Below are 21,542 nucleotides of genomic sequence, written 5' to 3'. Positions count from 1 at the left end.
CACCTCACTATCACACCTTTGGGTGAAGTCTCCTGAAAAATAACAATGCTATCAGGACAGGTAACCCAAGAAGACATTAACACCTTAAAAAAGTTCATCCAATTAGGAAGTGTGCTGTCTAGCAGAAGCCTGAGGGAATGGGACAGAAGAGAGGTAGGTTTGTTTTGTTTGTTTGTTTGTTTTTTGTGGTACGCGGGCCTCTCCCTGCTGTGGCCTCTCCCGTTGCGGAGCACAGGCTCCGGACGCGCAGGCTCAGCGGCCATGGCTCACGGGCCCAGCCGCTCCGCGGCATGTGGGATCTTCCCAGACCGGGGCACGAACCCGTGTCCCCTGCATCGGCAGGCGGACTCTCAACCACTGCGCCACCAGGGAAGCCCAAGAGGTAGGTTTTGACAGGCAGGGAAAGCTGTGAAGGAAAGGAGTCCTGGCATGAGTTACAGCTGCCAGAGCAGGTGTAGGTGTGATGCCACATTAAGGGGTGTGTGTTCTCTGCCTGGCCTGTTGCAAAAATACCATAGGAGCTCTGGGAGGACAAGCATAGGGCAGCCTCTGGGCTGCAGGCTTTGGGTATCCTGAAAGGTTTACAATGTTCCCTGCAAGGGCTTGGGGGCAGAGAGACGTGGGATGGGTTGCAAAAAGCAAAGACTTCAGAACACCAAGCGACATATGGGGATGCTCTGTCAGTTGAGTTCCCGTGCTACCAAGCTTCCAGAATTCTGGGGAGGTTTCTTGCTAGGGATGACCCCCAAGGATGGCAGTCTTGCAAGCAAGAGGCAGCTCACAACAGACTGCACACAGTGAGAACCTCACACTGGCTGGGCTCAGAGGCAGATGCAGGGGAAGGAAAATGGTCAACACTGCAGGGGACCGAAGCTTCCCTTGTCTAGGATGTTTACCTCATTAGGCTGTTTTACATCACATCCGCCAAAAACAAAGAAAAAATAGCTGGAGGGTGTCTGCTGGAGTTCAAACCTGGATCCTGAGTCTCAGATCCTTCTGAGGCCAAGAAGGGACCTCTAGGCAGCCCCTTCCTGCCTGGCATGGTTACCCCATCTGCAAGAGGCAGTTATCGCTGTTACAATTACTCTTATCATCATCCCAACCCCTTGGGTCTACCACATTCATTTCGCCATAAGCAGGGATGGCTGGGGGACGAGGGACCAGAAACCTAGGCCACTCCTAGGCTGTGAGGCCAGAGGTCTGAGTAGGAGTAAAGTTCAGAGGGCAATGAGCAGGCTGGTCCTGAGGGGCCAGGACAGTCCATCAGGAAAGGAGAAGATAAGCGCCATCGGGCAAGAAGCCAACACAAGTCCAAGGCCAAGGCCAAGGCCAATGCCAGCGGGGAGGGGCAAGGAGCAGCTTTGGACCCAGGAGGTGGGCGGTACCTGGGGGTGGCTGGAGGGAGTCTTAGCACCGGGGAGACTAGGGTTCAGGGGCAGGACGTGCTAATCCTAGAAAGAGGGGAGCGTGTGGAAGAGATTACGGAAGAGGCTAGAAGAGGGGGAACCGGGTAGGGCTTGGCCAAGCAGAGTAAGAGAAGAGTTCGGCACCAAGATCTACAGCAGATTAGCAGACAGGCTGGGCTTCCCACCATGCGCAGCCTGGGTGGGGCTGGTACCCCCAGACTGAGCTAAGCTACAGGCCTCCACGGTGGGCGGTCAGGAGTCTCGGGGTCAGGGATCCAAGTGTGTCACTCAGGTGTGTGCATTAGACAAGACAGTTCTGAATTTTATTGCTTCCCCCTCTTAGCAGCACATCCACTGACACGTTCTCGCTCCTCCACAAAGCCTCCATCTCTGCTCCCTCCCTCCCCCAATGCCCTTTCCCTCCTCTTCTCCGTCCCTCTTTAACTACATATCATATTGCTTCTGATTCCACTTTGCAAAGCTACTGTGTGAGGCTGTGTTTGTGTGTCCCTGGGGGTGGGGAGTGAGCCCTCAGGAGGATGGGGGGGGGGTGTCGGGGGAGGAGATCATCTCTCCCTCCCTCCCTGGCCAGCTGGAAATGTGCTGTGTGACCATCCAATTTAATTAGCTGAACTTTCAGTCTTGACAGAAGGAAGCTTTAAAAAAAACAAAAACAAAAACAAAAAAACCTGGAGCTTTCTTGGCTCTCAGCCTCTTGAAAGATAGCGGAGAGGATGTGATTGCAGGAAAGCGGAATCCCAACTCCCTGATTCCCACTGCCAGGGGCAATCAACTGTGAGCTGAAACCTGCATCTTGAAAAGCTAAGTGGAAGGAGAGAATCTGAGCTCACAAGCACAGGACTCTGGAGCCTCAGGGCTTGGACCCTGGGGTAGACTGTCAGCAGCTACCCAGAGTCCCTGACAAGCAGAGTTGGAGACCAGGGGGGTGACAAAGGGCTGCCCTTCTCACCTTCCAGTGGGTACCTGCCCTGCAGCCCCCAGGCAGGCCCCCCACTGTGCCCCCGCCACCCATTCCCTCAGCCCCGGTCGCTGGAGCAGCCCCCCAAGCCCAGCTCCACTCCATGCCAGCTCCTCCTTGCAGAAGCACCCACATCTCAGCAGCAGCATCTCCCCAGAGCCTGCTTTCTCAGCACCCTGGCTGCCCAGTCCGCATCACGGGCCACCCAGGCACCCCTCCCACCCCCTGCCCTGCCACTGGCAGCATCCAGGACCCCAGCTGTGCTACAAGCGCATTCCAAAGGGACACCAGTGACAGTGAAAGCAAAGGAACAACCACTAGGGATGGCCTCAGGGGTTCCTGAAGGTGACACAAGGACACAGAATTCTCCAAACAAACACAGCAACCCAAGCCTGGACTTCAGAGCACGAAAAGCCCATGCGGATGTGTTCTAGTGAGAGGAGGAAGTGGCACCGTTTAAGATGTCACTGTCCTGCCAGCCTGCTTCCCCTGACCACTGCCAATCTGCTTCTGTCATATTCCAAACATGAAACCAGACCACCCACCCAGAGAGTGGCATCGGCCACTCTCATCTCCTGTAGCCACCGCCCCATCCTCGCTGGCCCAGCGATACTCACCCACCCTGCTCCAGCCCTGGAGGGGGCAGGAGGACCCAGATCAGGGGTGCAGTGCACCCTCGGAGCCCACGGAGCCCGGACCCATGCCACTTGGGGTCACTGCGATCTCATGGGAGGCAGCAGACAGGGAGGAAAGTCCAGGTGGGCTGCCCCAGGCAAACAGTCAGGTCTGGGTGGACTGAGGGCACGGTCCCAACTATTGAAGGAGTTCTGCCTTCTCTGGGGGGGCTCTTGCCAGGGTGGGAAGGAGAAACAGGTACACCCAACACTTCATCTGCAATCATCATCCAAGACAGATTCAGAACCTTGTCACCAAATCACCCAGAAAACTCAGTATTCAAACCTCCATAGCAGAGACCACCCTCAACACACACACACACATGCACAAACACATTTGATTCTCCGACCTTTACTCCCCAGACTCGTGGTTATTAGCTCTTTACACTTGGACTTATAAACCTAGCGACCTACAGATACTTTTATTCTTTCACCTGCTATTCATGTGACCATAAGGTGAATGAGCTCACAGCCAGTGAAGCCTCCCATTGGTGAGGTTACCTGTTCAAAACCCACAGCATAGTTTTAAACCAAATGGTGCTTTTCTTCTTTGAAAACATTTTTTTCCACAACAGTGTTTCATGACCACATGCAAATTCTTGATGAAAATGTAGGTATAACCTAAGTTTAACCAAAGTCCAAAATATTTACCAGAAGTTATTTCAGGAGAAAAAGAAAATCAAAATTTTTGCTTTGGCAAAAATTACTTCCTGAGAAAAATTACAGAATGTAAGGTATTATGACGAAATTATAAAACGATAACCGACCTAGTATTAAAGGAATTTGATCCCACTGACAGTATTAAACAATACAGGACTCTCAAATAAGTAAAGAAATCAGAGTCTGTTTTTTTTTCTTAATTTCCAAAGCTTGGTCATAGGGGTTTGCTAATCTTTGACAGTTTCTACTTAATTTCAAAGGGGGCTTATGTGCCCATGTCCCACCTAATGTCATCGATATCTGACCTTTGAAAATTAAAACTGACATTTACTACACCTCCCCATTGCGCCAACATTGCCAATTACGTTCAGCAGCAGCTTCAGGCGTGACCCACGGTCGCCTGCTCTCGGAACGGCAAACGTTCTCTGCCTGCCTCACAGACCAGCAGGTCACTTTGTGAAACAGGCAGATGAATCCCTCACCAAAGGGGAGCCTCGACTTCACCCAACACGGGGTGCCCAAAACGTCTGCATGTATCAGTCGCTGAGATGGCTTTTATCACTTAAAAATAGATCTGTCAGCACCCCCATTCACCACAGCAGAGCCTGCACGCTCGATCTTGCAGAACCTAAGGGCACTCCAGTTTCAGAACAAGGACCCGGGAGACACTGGGCTCAGAGAAGGGCCATAAAGCTTAGCATTAGCCTCCTCTCTGCCTTTGCTAACACCATGTAACATGTTTTCAGTGATGCCCTTGAAATGCATCTGTGCAATTTACGCTAGAATAATTCTTCTTGCTGAAACACTTTCACAAACTACCTTAACTGCATGAAACCGTTATACTATATTGTAATCAGGGCATTGCCCTGTAATTATTTGCTTTGTGACTGTATCTCTCCACTCCTGCCCACCCTCCTCCACCTCCAGACATGAGCTCTTTGAAAGAGCTCCCTGTGGCCTCGGTATCCACCATGTGCCCGGTACACAGAAACACTCGGTAACTGTGATTGAACTGAGTGAATCTGAATTGAAGCCGAAATACCGACAACAACGTCTTCCTTCTGAGATTCCACGACGCCCCTCCCCCTCCACTGCATTGCTTAAGTTATATTTAAGTGGTTCTTCTACCAGGCTTGTCATGTATCTTGAACATGCACTGTAGGTGTCTATTAAGTGACTATCCTAGACCAATGCAACTTGACGAATAAGCAGTCACTGTCAGGGATTTATACACTTGGCTCTTCACATGTCTCCCTCCAAAAAGGAAATTAATAGCCCTGATTACTAGTGTCCCTAAGGCAAATCTCACATTAAAATTAAATAAGTATGTGGTATGCTTAGCTCAATGTCTAGCACCTGAGGATGCCCATTGGACATTAGCTCCCTGTTCCCAGCTTCTGGTTCGTGTCTCCAGCAGCGATAAAGCTTGTAAGGGTGGCGGGGGGGAACCATCTGGTTAACGCATTCCTATCTGCTCATACCTGCCCTACATCATTTTGGGCCACTGGCATTAGGTAACACTCATCCAGACACCTAGTCAGAATCTTTTTCCTGAAACCAACGAACGATTGCTCTGTTTAATTTTACTCCTCTCTCACCCCACCCCCACTTCAAGCTATGGTGATTTGATTAAAACCAAACCAAAAAGTGGTGGGCCCCATGCATGCAAAAGACAATGAGGCAACAATAAAGAGAAAAAAGATGGTTTTGACCTTCTTCAAAGTTTACCGATTACAGGAACCTTGTTATCAAGAAACAAAGAGCCTCCTTCACATAGAAACATAAAGTTAATCTTGTGACGTTATGTGAAAAAAGCTAGAATCGGGGAGAAATGACAGATGCACCAGAGGCAGCGTGGAGCTTACTAAGAAGAAGAATGTGTTCACATGAAGAACAATGCTGGTGAGGAAGGAGAACTTTCCTGACACAGACAAGCAGGTGGATCCCCATGGAGCAGAAAGGTAAAAATAGCCAACCAACTGTGTCCGCTCATGACGTCACCCTCTCATCATAATTTAAGTCTCTGAGAATCCCTGACCAAGAATTCCCCTAACCAATGGAGGCAGATACTCTGATCTTCTCCGAGCAATCACATGCGAACATGGGTCCCAAAGCCCATCATTCTAGGGGAAACAGAAACTTGGAAGTTGAGGACCAGCCCCTCCCCCTTCGTGACCCCTCCGACATGCAAATTCCCAGCGCCACGCTGCCTGCAACCACCACCGGGTCTTAGCAGGTCTTACCCCGTACAGAGGACAACACGAGAGAGATTAGCAGGTTGCCACAGTAACACCCCAGGCAACTTGGAGACACACTGGACTTGAATCCCAGGAGTTGGTTTGGTCAGATAGGTGAAATCTTAAATGCCTACCAGGATGGCGAAGCAAGACCACTGATCACCGTCTAACTGCTGGTCGTTTTTTGTTTTAACTGTAGAAGCAAACTCCTCAAAAGCTACAATGCCATCAAAACCAACCGAGGCCACTGTGACCCACAGACATCGACACTTTAAGGATTGCCGCCAAGTTCTGAGACTGTCCACAGGTCTCACACGGAGGTGCATCTGTCCATCCGGACCGAGCTGCTGACGGGCATCCAGTCTCCGCGCCCTCCACAGGTCACAGCCAGAGAAAGAAACTCAGGTGTACTTACGCAGGGCGTGCCACTCATCCTGGCGGATGGTCTTCGTGATGTTGAAGGTGAGGTTCCTGGGGATGGTGGCTGAGGAGTAGTGGTATTTGATGTACGTGCATCTCTCAATTTCTCCTGGCAAAGAGAGACAGGAGACCAAAGGTTAATGAGGCAGGAACCATGTCTGGGGCAGTCTCCAGGATCCATTTTTCTGTCCTGGGGCAAGGGACTTGTTTCATATCGGGCCTGGTGACACCTACATTTTACACGTACAAGGTAATAACCTTGACTCCAAAAGAGCAAGAGGGTAGGACAAAATCAAACGCCATGGATTTAGATAGAAAAATACACCTCTGGCATCATTCAGAGGTGGGAAGAGTCAATGCTTAGGCTGATAGCAGCTTGTTAAGAAAGTAGTAGCCATGTGTGTTTAACCTTAGGAAAATCAACTTTTATATCAAGGGAGGAAGTTTGGCATCTAAAGACGTTTAGAGTTTGCACCCACAGACCAGTAAACGGCAGGCCTCGGCCTTAACCATGTAGTACGTGCTGTCTTGCGGAATGCTGAGCTAGAGGGGGCCTCTTGCCTTTTCTCCATCCCCTGCCCCCCCAGCCTCACCTCTGAACACAAAGCACTCAGATCCATCTGTATCTCCTTGAACCAGTCTCTTCTCAGATTTCTTGGACAAAACTGAAGCCCCCTGACATACTCAACACCTGGTCCAGTAGGACTTTTACTGAGAAGCCGTTATCAATCAATGCATGCTTTGCTAGTCAGATTGTCAAAATAGTCCTACATCTTAGAGCAGAGGCCCTCCAAGTGTGGCCCTGGGATCACAGCATCAGCATCCTCTGGGAACTTTCTAGAAATGTCATTTCCCAGGCCTGACCCCAGACCTGCTAAATCAAGAACCAGGAGGTAGAGCCTGCAATCTGAATTTTAATAGGCCCTCCAGGTGATTCTGTTGCACACTTTAGTTTGAGAACCGACGCCTTTGAGAATCTAACAGAACTGCCAAAGCACGAATTTATAAATCCGCCATGTTTGCAAATTCCAAAAGGAAGGCATGATTAGGAGTCCTTGGCCTCCTGCAGACGCTTCCATCGACACTTGCTTATCTGGGGGATGTTAAAACTCAGCGTCAGCGCGTTGTGAACAATCAGGAAAGGTGTCATCTTTAAAGGTTAGGGGTTTTAAAATTTGGTTTTGCACCTGAATGGATTTTGATGGTAATCCATTTTGCACCCCACTGATTTTCAGTTTATAAGTGGTGGCACCTGACTGAATCGTCTGATTCCTGGCTCACTGTCAGCAGGGAACCTGGCAATTGGTGGAGTGCAGTAATTTAGACAGCGCCTTATTGCAAATCATATCTGGACAACCGCCCACTGCCCATTATTGGCAGACACTCCTCCAGTGGGACAGACGCTGTCCAAAGGGGCAAAGTTTGAGGAAAGTGCTATGCACTATTTTTCTTTTAATTTCTCAACTCCTCTGTCTTTTTCCCCTTAGCCTACAAACATCCTGAGTCTCTCGCATGCCATACCCTCCCCCAGACCACATCCCCCCACACCTCTATGTTCCTTCTTCCCTAAGCTGGTAATACTTCTAGAAAAAGTAGTCTGCCAGACAGTCTCCGCTTCTTCAACGCACATTCATACCTCATTTCCATAGCAATTTCCATCAACAGCATCACCTCCCATCCAGGCCACATCACAAATCCCACAGTCATCCCCAAGGCTTTCCCAGCTCTAGCCGTGCCACGCCTCCTTGACATCCAACTGGTCACCAAATTTTGCCAGTTCTGTCTCAGAAATGTCCCTGGCATCCAGCCTGCCCTCTCTGTATCCACTCCCTCTATCATAGTTGCACAAAAACAGTGACTGAAAAAAAAAAAAAAAAAAAAAAAACCAGTGACTGATCCCACATTTGCTGAGGACTTACTAGGTAGGAGAGACTTGCCAAGAGCCTTGTAGACCAGTGGTTTCCAACTTTACTCATGCCCTGGCGCATGTAGAAGAGATGCGTGCAAGGCAGCCGGGATGAGCAGATGGGCTGCTGCGTCCGGTCCAGCCTCGGGGAGGGTTGAAGGAGCCACACCTCAGCCACCCATAACCTATTCGCGGCTTCTGTACCTGTCCCACCAGCGAGACACTCTGTTATGAACACTGTCCTACTAATCCTTTCTATAACCCAATTAAGTAGGAGCTATGATGCTCATCACCCCTATTTTACGAATAGGAAAATGGAGGCTCAAGAAGATGAAGTGACTTGCCCGTGCCAGGATTAGAACTCAGAATTGTCTGATGGGAGTCTCCTCCACCAGCCCACCCTCCGCACCGCACCCGCTGCTCAGACTGCATTCCAGAAGGAAAATGCATTCCAGAAAATGCAGTCTCTTTCACACACCGGATAAACCCAACACTCCCGGCAGAAAGTCCCAGCCCCCATTGGGCCCCAGCCACTACACACCCTAGGCTCCAGCCAGGCGCGCCCCCCTCCACCCTGCCCAGATAATGCCCTGTCCGCTCACGACTCTGTCCCTCCTCTCCTCCCGGCCTTTCACCTAGTACACCTCCAGCTCCTCGGCAAAGCCTCCCTGCATCCAGGACAGCACACAGCAGCAGGCATTCAACATCCCCTCCTTCTCCCTCCCTAAGCTCTTTGTGCTATACAGCCAGCACACCAATGCCCTGTGATTTATCTATTTACACGCCTCGCTCCCCCACTGGATGATGAGTTTCTCAAGGGCAGGGACCTGTCTTACTCATTCATCTTTATCTCCCCGGCCACCAGCACAGGGCGGGCATCAAGAACACGTGCTTTGAAGAAAGCAATGAACAACATAAGGCGCCCTTTAGAAGACCACAGTGGGCAAGGACCCCAACTGCTTCTATTATATGCAAGGGATTAAGATAATTGAGGCAAATTAGAATGTCATGAATAAAAGGAGGTGATTGTTGCAGAACTCTGGGATCCTACAGCAAATACCTCTTCCCTGTCTGGACAATATAAGGAGAGGCTTGTCGATCACATATGAACGTGGAATAGCCTCTCACTGCACTTTGTAAATGTAATCCGAGGGACAACTAGGTCGATGGTTTCGGGGTGGAATAAAGAGAAAAAGAAAGAAGAGAGGGAGATATAAGGGAGAAAGGGTTTTTACATGAATATCATCGGCAACTACCTGGGACATATACAGTTGAGCAGGTTGTGCACTGCGTAAGGGTACCTCCCGAGAGTACCTAGGTGCTGAAGTCCAGCTGCTGCTCTGCTTGCCAAGACATGCACCCTGGTGGGGTATGCGGGAGATGTCCCTGTCAGAGAGGCTGCCTTTATCTAATTTGCACAAAGATGTCATGCAAACTAGCAGCCACCCTACATTCCGCGATTTCAAGATCAAACAAAATCCTCCCTGGACCCCGCTTGGGAGACACAAGACAGGATCCCACTGTTAAGAGCTAGATTGGTGCCTGTCACTCATGTCTGAGAAAAGTACCTGATTTCCTAGCCAAGACCAGGTTCTCTCAGCCTCAAAACATACTCAACAAGTGGCCACAGGTTCCAGGCTCCCTGAGCCTCCCTCACCCCCAGCCCACCCAGCCAGTGAGGCAAGAGGCCACCTGACACTCGACAAGAGCAGGAGCTGACGGACAGGCGCCGCGGGCAGCCGGCCAGGAAGCCTGGCTGGAGAACTTCCCAGCAGCCCCGGTGGAGGCCCTCACTATTTGCTTTGCCTCAAGGATGCAAGCATCCTGCCTGTGACAGCAATTAAATTTGAAAGACTCAAATATTGCCTAAGAAGAAAGGCAAAATATTTACCCATGTGTCTGCAGGTCCTGTCAGTGTGCTGGGCTTTTGTCAGTTCAGGCGCCATCTGGGCACCAAATTCGTGTGCCCAGAATGTGGGCTTCCCAATACAAACAGATTTTCCTGCAAAGAACGGGTTAGAGGGGCGACCTGGAAGGCAACGGAGAAGCCCATGACCTTCCCCACCTCCTGCATTCCAGCCCAGAGACATGAGCTTCCCACTCTGGAAGCCTCAGCTGGGGGCCAGAAAACTGGTCAGCGAGGCAGCAGGGGTGGCCCCTCCTGTGGGCCCCTTGGGACTTTATACCTTCAGCCATGCTCTGCCCTCTGAGCTGAGGACCCTCCTATCTGCGTGTCAGGATCCCAGGGAGATAGGATACCCAAATGGGTAACCGAGGAGAGTTTCCAAAAGGGACAATTTACAAAGCTGAGCGCAGAGTGTAAACAGACCAGGCAAGGGTGGTGCAGGGCCCTGGGGCTCGCAACACAAGGATGTGGTTATAACACCGAGACCGGGAAAGGCGGGGGGCGGGGGGGGGGGTGTGCATCACCGGAACCTGGAGAGGTGATGCAGGCTTCGGCAGGGGGTCACAGCCAACCTGTGTGAAGGGCAGGGAATAAGCACCCTACCTCTCACTCCTCCTACCCTCATTCCCTGCCAGTCCCCCCCCTCCGTTTCCTGAACCCACCAGGTGCAGGGGGGCAGCCTCTGAGTACGAGCAGGTGAAGGTGGGGACTGGACCCACGGGGCAAACACAAGCATCCAGCTCACTCTGCCCTTCTTCCTCTTTCCTTCCACACCTCCCCAGCCCTCTCCCGTTCTAAAACATCACTCCAGCTTCCCTTAGTCCAATGCTAGCACCTTCCGCCTCTCCCCCACCTCCACCTCTCAAGGTCTTCAGTGGTGAAGGGAGACCCGGGAACAAGGAACAGGGGGAGACTGTTCCTATCCTTTTCCTGCCTTTCAAATCCTTTAAGACCCAAGGCATGAGTGTAATAATGCATGTTAAAAACTAATGTACTTCCTGCACATAGTAAGTGCTCAATAAACACCAGTTATTATGAACTGCTGCCCTAAGACTACTTACTCTAAGGGGGCAAGACCACAGGAAATCAGAAATAATATTAGTAAGCAATGTTTATATCACACTATACAAACACAGAGGCAGGGGGTGGGGAGAGGGGGAGAGAGAAATTTCACATGCAATACCCCTAGGAGGCTGGTAGCACAAGACCCCTGATGTACACTGGGCATATGAGGAAACAGACTGGAGGGGGGCAGCAGAGACAGCGTACACAATGAACTCTGGATTCTGACCACGCTCTACCATGATACCAGCAGGTGATATTCCTTTCACGCGCAATCTGCTATCAGCAAGACCTGGTTTCCTAAGTAGCTGTAGAAGGAGTCTATTACTCCACCGTTATGTATATTAAGTGGAAACCTTCTTAGGCAGGGTGACTTCAGAGGCAGTGCTAGGACCCATCCCCACACCATCTAAACTTACCTTCCCTAAACAGGTGCCACAGCACTTATATTCATGCATTAGAGAATCATTCCTTTGGCTCAGACATTGTTCTCTTAGGTACCTATTTTTAAAGCTCTTTTAAGGGGCTTCCCTGGTGGCGCAGTGGTTGAGAGTCCGCCTGCCGATGCAGGGGACACGGGTTTGTGCCCCGGTCCGGGAAGGTCCCACATGCCGCGGAGCGGCTGGGCCCGTGAGCCAGGGCTGCTGAGCCTGCACGTCCAGAGCCTGTGCTCCGCAACGGGAGAGTCCACAACAGTGAGAGGCCCGCGTACCGCAAAAAAAAAAAAAACTCTTTTAAGTAAGTCCAAAGAGGGTAGTTCTGAGTCACTAGTGCCTAGGTGTGGATGAGATTCCGAAATCCCTTCCTCTAGATGGACCCTCAGCAGCAGAGGGACCCTAGAGAAAAGAGGCTGAGGATCCCGGCAGCTCATGAGGGAGGGGGAAGGTGTGCTGTAAAGGCAACCCTGCAACTTCACGACCATATCTGGTGCTGATCAGCGTGGGCCTGAGAAAGAACCAGAACATGGGACCCCCTCCCCAGCTCTCACTTTAAAAGTGGAGTGATGCCTGCTGGGTATGCGATGGTCAAACGTATTTAGGAAAAATTGGGTTTAACGATGTTTAAAAGGTTTTCTTGCTGCAGGACTTTAAGAGTTCTTAACGTACACTGTAACTCCCCTAGAGGGGACAGGTATGGCGTGCAGACTTCCCCAGACTCCTTTGACTCCAAATCCTTTCTTATTCAAAGAGCAGTTTCTATCGCTCAACTGTGAGCTCCTCAAACCCAGAAACCAGGTCTCTTGTTTGCACTTCTACCCCCAGGGCCAGGCAAGCAATACATATCTGGATGAGTGGGGAATAGACACCAGGGTCTGTCCTTTCATCACACAAGGTAAAGGAGGTAGCTGGCCCCAAGTATGTGCTGGCCTCCTCCCCGTAGCCACATCTGGGAGCAATGCAGCACCAGGTGCAGATGCCCATCCAGGAGCTGTGTTTGCACGATGTCGTGAAGTCAGTCTGGGACCTTTGTGGGCAGGACTAGAGCCATGGCTCTCCGTGCTCTTGGCCCACCTTGGACTCCGGCCGCAACTGCAGCGAGTGCTCCCGGGCGTGCTCATGGCACCCACGTCAGGTCCCTGGCAAGTCTCCCGCCTCCTTGCAACTCACAGGTCACTTGGCCCTCAACGGGCAGCCCACAAGGGTGCAGGAGAGTCAATACTCACAAGAGAGACCCTCAACCCAGGGCGTGAGAGACAGAGCACGCACCCCACCCACTGGGGGATGACCACAAGGCACCCTCTGCACGGTGACCCTGAGGGCGGCCCTGGGATCCAAACGGACGCTCACAGCAGGAAGCTGCTCAGCACTGCACCATCCACTGGCTTCTCCTCCTTCCCGGGAACTCCCCCAAAGTCCCTGTCTCGGGCTCTGCTTTGGGGGACCAAACACTGAAGAACCACCACCTAGGGGAGAGCAGTGCAAATGGTTCATATGTTTGAGAAGTGTGAACAGTAAGAAGTAAAAAAAGTTGGTCCAACTCGATCCCGAGGTTGCTGTGAAGGGTCCCGTCAGGACCCAGGGCTGAGGCAGGCTCTGCTCCTTCTCAGCTTCCCTTGTTCCTCATGTTCTTTTCTTCTTGATATTCGAGCATCCTAAAGACACACGGATGGATGACTGGACCGCTTCTGAGCGTCCCCGTGTTTCCTTCATTCCAGAGCTCCTTCTTTAAAAAAATTAAATCTATTCACAATGCCTTCCAGACGCCGGACACTCATTTTATCCCCCGTCATCCTCACAACAACCTTGCGAGGTAAATATTACAGTAATATTCCCATTTGACTGAAGGAAGAGAGAGTTTAGACAGATGAAGGCCTTCTCTGGAGCCACTCAGCCAGCAAGGAGAACAGCCAGTGTCTGGGTGTCGGCGCAGAGGTTTCAGACACCACAGCTGAGTCACTGCCTGGTTGGAGATTCACTGGGAACAAGGATAATTTCGCAGCCACAGTGCTTTGTATGTGGAGGAACGTGATACATTCACTGAAGAAGAAGAAAGGGAGGAAGGGACATCACCCATGTGTTGTCTGCCGCTCGCCCTTCCTCGGTGCCAACGGTGAGAATGGCCAGGACACTGGCGTCAGTCCCGCTGACCGGCCCTGGCCTCAGCCCACTACAGGGTGAGCTCTTATGGTCTCACTTTGACATCTGTCTCACCCACCGGGCTGGCGGTTCTTAACCAGTGTTCTAGCCCGAGGCCTGTGCTCTGTGCCTAATAAATGGAAAGACTAAGTAAAGGTAGAAAGAACACACTGGAAAAAACTTGAAAGCCAACCTTTAAAAAAAAAAAAAAAAAAGGAAACCGGTTGAGGATTTAAATTTTGGACTTCATCTCCTCCTTAAAGGGCATTTTCAAAAAAAAAAAAAAGTTAAAATTACACCTTAGAAGAGAGAGGAAGTAGAGACAATCTCCTTTGGCAAATGAGGAAAGCCATTATCAGATTAGCATTAGCAATGTTGGATTCTTCAGCCAGCCACAAGAGTGGGGATGGAGATTAGGGGGTTAAAGGTTTGAGATCAGAAGCAAAACCACGTCCCCGATGAAAGGGGAGGGAAGCAAACCAGGGATGTCCCAGGGGTTCAAGGAGGGCAGACGGGACTGGGGTCCCCAAGCCCGGCAGGAAGGGGAGGAGGGTGACGAGGGCAGCGATGTTTACAAATGCTCCCGGATCTCAGACAGGTCTTCGCAAAAGCTTACTGCAAGAACCCTCCCCAGCCCGCCCCCATCTCCTCTTTGGCGCCTCCTGTCCCTTCCAGGTGTTCTGAGCCGAAGGATTTGCAAGGCTTATCGCTGCTGCCGACCTGGCAAGAAAGAATGTTTTATTTTCTTCATACTGAGGAAAAGTGTTACGGACGTTTCATTTTTAATGCTTGCAAACGCATTCCATTTGGTGCGCATTGTTTTTTGTGTTTGTGGTGTCGGCGTGGCCTTTTAATGTTGTTTTGTATGCAACGCACAGACAGACTCCTAAATATTTAATTCCTTTCCATTCAATGTTTCATAAATGCTTGTTAGGAGCCATGTTCAGGGGGCCCTCCGGACTCACACAGAGGGGTTGCATTCTTAAAAACCCTGCTCCCAAATGCCAGCCCTCCACCCCATTTCTGACCCCTCACCCTCTCCTCCAACACTTCTGCTGACTTCTATTGTAACACAGCTGTTTGTATATTAATCGTCTCTTTCTGTCTGTGGTAAATGCTCTGGGATAGGGGAGCTTGTGGTTTTCATCTTTGTACTCCTGACGGCCAAGATGGTGCTTTGAGTATGGTACAAATGACCCTTGACCAACATGGGTTTGAACTGCACGGATCCACTTATTCACAGATTTTTTCAATCGTAAGGACTACAGTACTGGGCTTCCCTGGTGGCACAGTGGTTGAAAATCCGCCTGCCAATGTAGGGGACACGGGTTCGAGCCCTGGTCTGGGAAGATCCCACATGCCGCGGAGCAACTGGGCCCGTGAGCCACAACTACTGAGCCTGCGCATCCGGAGCCTGTGCTCCGCAACAGGAGAGGCCGCGATAGTGAGAGGCCCGCGCACCGCGATGAAGGGTGGCCCCCGCTTGCCACAAGTAGAGAAAGCCCTCGCACAGAAACGAAGACCCAACACAGCCAAAAAAAAAAAAAAAGACTACAGTACTATACTATCCATGGTTGGTTGAAATCGACGCTACAGAGGAGCCACGTACAGGATACCCTGACTATAAGTTATACTCGGATTTTCGACTGCACAGAGGGGCCACGTCTAACCCCTTCATTGTTCAAGGGTCAACAGTAACTCCTTTGAACAATCGTTTATGTTCAATGAATGCTTTCTATGTGTTAAGTACTGTACAAAGGACTTTACTACACATTATCTCATTTAATCCTAAAAGTTAGACTCTGTTACTATCCCCATTTCACAGATGAGGACATAGAGGCTTAGAGAGGTCTCCTGCCCAAGAATGCAGAGCTATTATTTGGCACAGGTGGGACGTAAACCCACCTACCCCGCTCCCTAGCACCACACTATACCCACTTGTGAAGAGAAACTGGGAAAAATCAAGCTCTTCAGAAAAAGAGAGTCCCTCCAAGGTTTTCTTATCGGAAACAAGGCAAAACTTTTCCATGTGCAGGGATTTCCAGCTTCTGCAGACTTTGCTGCTCTTATCAGAGCAGGACGGAATGTTTGCTTCCAGAGCTCCTCTCATGAGCTGGCCAGAAGACAGCTCCTAGTCGTGGTGGAAGAGGGCTGAGAATGTGTCTACCAGCCCCACACTTGGCCACAGCCCTGTCCCCGCTCCCAGCACAAGCCACTCATCAGCAGGAGGGCCTTGGGCAAGTTACTCAGCCTCTCAGAACCTCACTTCTTCTTCTGCAAAATGCAGATAATGATAGCATCCACCTCTTAAGACCGACGAGGAATAAATGAGACAACTTATGTAAAACCTGCTCCAGAGGAAGCGTTCAAGAAACGTTCATTTATCAGTTCTATCTCTGGGACACACACCCGCTCCCATAGAACAGCCCATAAGCATGTAAAGACAGCTCTCACACCCCTCCCACCCAAGGTTCCTTTTCTTCCAGCGGAGAACGTCCAGGTTCTGCACCCACAGTCTCAGAACCCAGCACCATACTGGTCGTCCCCAAGGTTCGGCCACACGTCAAAATCTCTCCCAGGGCAACACTGACCACGATCATTCCCCGAGGATGCAACACCTACGCCTCTCCTGGTCTGGAGCCGTAACTGTATCAGCGCAGCCAGGTTCCCCGTGAGCTTCGCGGGCAGCCACGTCACAGGGCTGGTCACATGCAGGGGACGACGCACAAGTACTTTCCTCCAGGGAAGCTATGTAGCCACCACGGGCTTGGGCAGCTATGTCTCATTTGGGGTTGTTTTCTGTAGTTTGATTTGTTACCTCCTGTGGGATCTCCTATTTGTTCCAGGCCCCTGAAGACATTTCTGGATGGTGATGCTGTCCTTCCATGAATTAGCCATCAGTCCACACACTCCATCAGCAGGCCACCCCCATCCTCATTCAAGTCATCACTAAAATCTCGACAGGGCAGTGGTGAGGGCAGAACTCTGGACACACACACACACACACACACACACACACACACACACACAAATATCCTTGTGATCAGAAATCAAACCATTAAGAGAGAGCTCTTCGGGTGGGACCATCCAGCCTGCTGTGAATTCACATTCCCGATCCACCTCCCCAGGCCCACGTCCATGTCTTGTGTACCTGGATGTCATGAAAGACCCTGTCTGTACCGTTCAGCCCACCTACCGGGTCTAGGAACTGCATCCACAGAGGGGATGAGGTCAGCTCAGCACCACAGCTTCCTTGCTGAGCACCCTGCCACCCCCCTCTGTTTCCTAAGCCCTTTCCCTCTAGCACAGCTGCTCGTCTGCGTGCATGGAATCCCCAGTCTCCTTGATTGAAAATCTGGACACGGCACACCTACCCACAGGCTCACAGCACCCTGGACGCCACAGCTTACTCTGACCGTCCGGTCTCCCTTCGCAAACGGGGTGACCTCACTGGAGAAACGACCTCCCACGCTCCCTGCCATCCTTCTGCATCACCTGGCGGCCAACACAGCAATCGAGGAATAGAAATGAGGCCTCTCTGCTGGGTGACCCCCACGCACGTCCACATCGCCCGTCGGAGCACGGTCCCCGCCCCTGGCTCCTGGCTCCACCCTCACCCCCACCCCAGGCTCTTCTCATCGCCTTATCAAGTGACTCCTTGACTCACCGCTGCAGCATCTGACATTTCACAGTCTTCTGCGCTAAACGTCGCCTCATCTTTTGTGCGATCTACAACCTTTTCATGCTCACTTCCCTGTTCCCGGATTTTGAACATCTTTTCCCCTGAGTCTTAAAAATGTCTTGTTTAAAACACGCAAAAGGTGTCATTACATAGTAACTTCCTCACAAAAGGAAAATAAAGAACGAGGTGTCATCATGCTGGCCTCATACCACCATCTTCCCTGCGAGGTCCTGGCCGCCTTTTTCCCCAACTTGCTCATGTACTTTCCAGCTTGAAACAGGCTACTTGGGAAAGAATGAGAAGGTGAGGTATGGCTTGAAATTACCATCTGGGGTGTAGCAAATAATCTGCTCCCTTGTTCCCATCACATCCCTAATGACCCTCCGGAGAGTTCAGGGCCCTGAGCTGCCACTGTCCTCCCCAAGGCCGCCTCCCACCCCGGAGCACCGACACCCCGTGCACAAGTCTGCAGCTCCTCCGGGCACACTTTCAGCTGGTGGAGGCATCATCCACCTCCAGGCCCTGACAGACAAACGAGGAGCGGAGGAGACCAAATGTGGTTTTTCACTGGAAAACAATGAGCTCATGCTTTCTCTCCAGAGACCCAGGAAGTAGAGACAGACCCGGAGATGGGGAGACAGTGACGTAAGCAGACAGGAGTGATGAGGGATGGGCAGGAAAGACGGAGGAGGCCAGGCTCGCACTTTTTTAATATCACTTTTTTTTTTTTTTGCGGTACGCGGGCCTCTCACTGTTGTGGCCTCTCCCGTTGCAGAGCACAGGCTCCGGACGAGCAGCCTCAGCAGCCATGGCCCGCGGGCCCAGCCGCTCCGCGGCATGTGGGATCCTCCCGGACCGGGGCACGAACCCGCGTCCCCTGCATCGGCAGGCGGACCCTCAACCACTGCGCCACCAGGGAAGCCCTAATGTCACTTTTGATAGGAATCCCCAGCTCTCAGGCTGGAGGGAAACATCCATATTCTTTAAATTAAGGATCCAGCACGAGGCACACACTGTCCTAAAGGGGAGGAACAGGGAGAAGATAAACCGAGCTGGAAATTCTTCATTCCTGCTCCTTCAGAGAAAAGTACGATGATAGTCCCTGAGCTGCCAGCATTGCAGACGCAAGGGCAAGGATGGCTCTGCCTTTGCAGGGCACTGCTGCTCCCAGGTGGGCTCCAGATCAGATCGTGGACACTGTCAGCTTCTGGGATGGAGGCTCTGCCACCCTCAGGTGTGCATCTCTGTAAGACCAGGGCCAGCCATTCCCTATGGAGGCACCAGATAAAAGTCAGAATTCAGACAGCTGCCCAGGTATTTCCAAAGAGCTGAATGTTTGTTTTCAGCTAGGGGGGGAAAAATCCAGCTTACTGAGTTTTCTACTTTTCATTTGAAAAAGGAGTTTTAGAATGCTGATTTTCCTTTTTACCAGTTAATTTAGGGAGAGGGACAGAGAGATTGTGTGTGTGTGTGTGTGTGTGTGTGTGTAGGGCAGCATTAGGGAAAGTTGGGCTGTACTATGTGAGAAACCAAACCCAGATGACTGTTCATTATTTTACTCTTAAACTTGTGTGCCTGAGCTAAAAACTGAATGGAAACTAAAGATCACAGAATTAAAGTAGAAAACCCAAACAGATTAATGATGTTTTTCTTAATACCTCTACTCACAAAATTGATTATTTTCTTGTTTAAGTTAAATGACTTGGCTAGATTAAAGATGTTAATTAAAGTGTTAACTTAGCCTGACTCATTAGTTGAAATGAAATTCAAAACCAGACTCATTAGCTGAAATGAAATTCAAAACCAGAGTTGAAAATATGAATAGTGAATTATTCCACCTTCCCCGCTGTGTCCAGGAGCAGTATTGCGGTCAAGAGGCTGGGAACCGGAGCCAGCTTGCCTGGGGTCAGATCCCAGCTTTGAAACTCTCAGGGTGAGTGATTTCGGCCAAATAAATAAAGCCCTCTGTGCCTCCATGCCTTCACTTTAAAGGGACGTGATACAAATATCTACCCCCCGTAAGGGTGCAGTGAGAATTCAGTGAGTTAGTTTAGATAAAGCACCCAGCACCTGCACCTGGTAAGCTCTCCATGATTATTCCTGATACTGTGTCATCACCATACAGGATCCTGCACCTGGTAAGCTCGCCATAATTATTCCTGACACTATGTCATCACCATACAGGACGCAGATTTATGATGTGTGTCAGATGCCAAATAAGTTCTCATGCGTGAGTCAGACACACGCAGCAATCATGTATCTGACACGTTTGAGCAAAAGAAATGGATGTCCCACAAGACAGGTTCCCAGCCCCCCGTCTTTGCCTGCCTCACGCTTCCTCAGCTGTGGCTCTGGCACCAGCCCCCCAACTCCCAGGTCAGGGCATTTCCCCATAGGCTCCAACCCTGCCTACATCTTATCACACTGCTCCTGCCTCAAGGACTGAGACCACCACCCCCAAATCCAGCCCCCTGGTGTAACACTGGTTACACCAGTGAGCTTCCAGAATACATCTCCCTGCCTACCTGTAAGACCCTCACAGACAGAACAGCACAAGCATCGCTGCAACTACACAGCACCGAGTACGTTGACCACCCAAACCCAGGAGAGTGGCGATTTAGGAAAACCTGTGACCTGTGACGATGACCCTTCCTAGTTGGAAGGGTGTCCCCTAGCCCTCACCTGATGAATCACTCACTGGTCCACACCAAGATGGAATTTTTTTTTTTTTTTTTTTTTTTAACTTTCTGGAAATGCTGCCCCACATTCCACCTCCCAATCAAAATAGCAAAACCTAACAGAGTCGGATAACTTCAAGGTTTGGTAAAGACGGGGGGCCGGGGTGGGAGAAGCATTCAGACACTATTGTTGAGAGTGTAAGTTGTCACAAACACTTGACAAAAATCAAGTAAATTGGAAACATATACACCCTATGGCTCCAAATCACACCCTTAGACAAAATCCTACACATGTGCATGAGGACGAGAGAAGAGCAGAATGTTCTATAAAGTACTGCTTGCAAAAAATAGTGAAGACCTAAAGGTCCCTCGATCAGGAGCAAGAAAATAGAAGGTGGTTATATTTACATGACAGGATATTATACAATACTTTAAATGAACTGTACACATTAATAGACCTCAAAATATAACACAGAGTGAAAACAGAACTGTGGAGTTATACCTACAGTATCTTTGCACTTTTCAGTATTTTAGATTTTTTCCTCCCACAAAACATAGTCTTGAGACCCAATGAGAAAGAATAGTCACTTCTCGAGAAGAAATCCACTCAGTCACTTAACAAAATCAAAGCCGTATTATCCAAGTTTTAATGGTAGGAGAACCTCCGGGGGCTCTGGCTCACCTCCCACTGACCTTCTCCTGGTACCTTCTAACCACCCGTGAGCCCCACCTCACCTCCGCTGCCCAGAGGGGCAGATGACACAGACACAGGAAAGCACCAGGGAACAGAGGGCGTGGTGACTGCTGCACGGGGCCGGGGGAGGGGCGGGGAGGGGAGGCCACAGGCGGCTGAGCACATCAGGGAAGGCTGATGGAGGAAGAAGGAAGAATCACGGTCTTCAGTTTGGGGGACACAGAATATGGGGGAAAGGGTAGCCTGGGCCCAGCTCACGTCTGAGTCTGCAGCGAACTCAACAGCAAACAGACTCCTCCTCGGCCAGAGCCTAGGGAGGTCCCGCAGGGACTTGCGTTTGGGCTGATGGCAGGGCACTGAGGGGAGAACTCAGGCAGGGGGCTGTCATGGTTGTCCAGACACCAGGGCCCGAGTACGGCTGGAAGTGTGGACAGGGGGAGGACACTGTGGAGCCTTCTGGTCTACCTCCCTGGCTCCTTGAAAGGGCGGGCACAGGAACATCCTCCCTGCTCAGTGGACCAACACTTCCACTGCAGCTGAGTCAAACGGCTGCCCAACTTTCAGATCACAGGGGCAAAGAGGTGGCGAGCGGGTGCCCTCTGGGGCCCCAGACATCCAGACTGAGCAAGCGCAGAGGTGCAGATCATCCTAATGGAGTAACC

The 21,542-nt window shown here is 50.9% G+C and overlaps 1 protein-coding gene across 1 annotated transcript in view; it reads right to left on the bottom strand.

The window, feature by feature from the left end:
• TMEM178B (transmembrane protein 178B) overlaps positions 1-21,542 on the bottom strand; it is a 360,164-nt gene that overhangs the window by 239,101 nt on the left and 99,521 nt on the right. Inside the window, exon 2 of the mRNA XM_060020026.1 lies at positions 6,372-6,485. Within this exon, the coding sequence (XP_059876009.1) occupies positions 6,372-6,485 (114 nt within the window). The remainder of the gene's footprint in view (positions 1-6,371; positions 6,486-21,542) is intronic.

The sequence above is a fragment of the Delphinus delphis genome, chromosome 9 (assembly GCF_949987515.2).
Source record: "Delphinus delphis chromosome 9, mDelDel1.2, whole genome shotgun sequence".
Lineage (NCBI taxonomy): Eukaryota > Metazoa > Chordata > Mammalia > Artiodactyla > Delphinidae > Delphinus > Delphinus delphis.
Note: the sequence above shows the minus strand (reverse complement) of the source record. Positions and strands in the feature narration are given on the sequence as shown.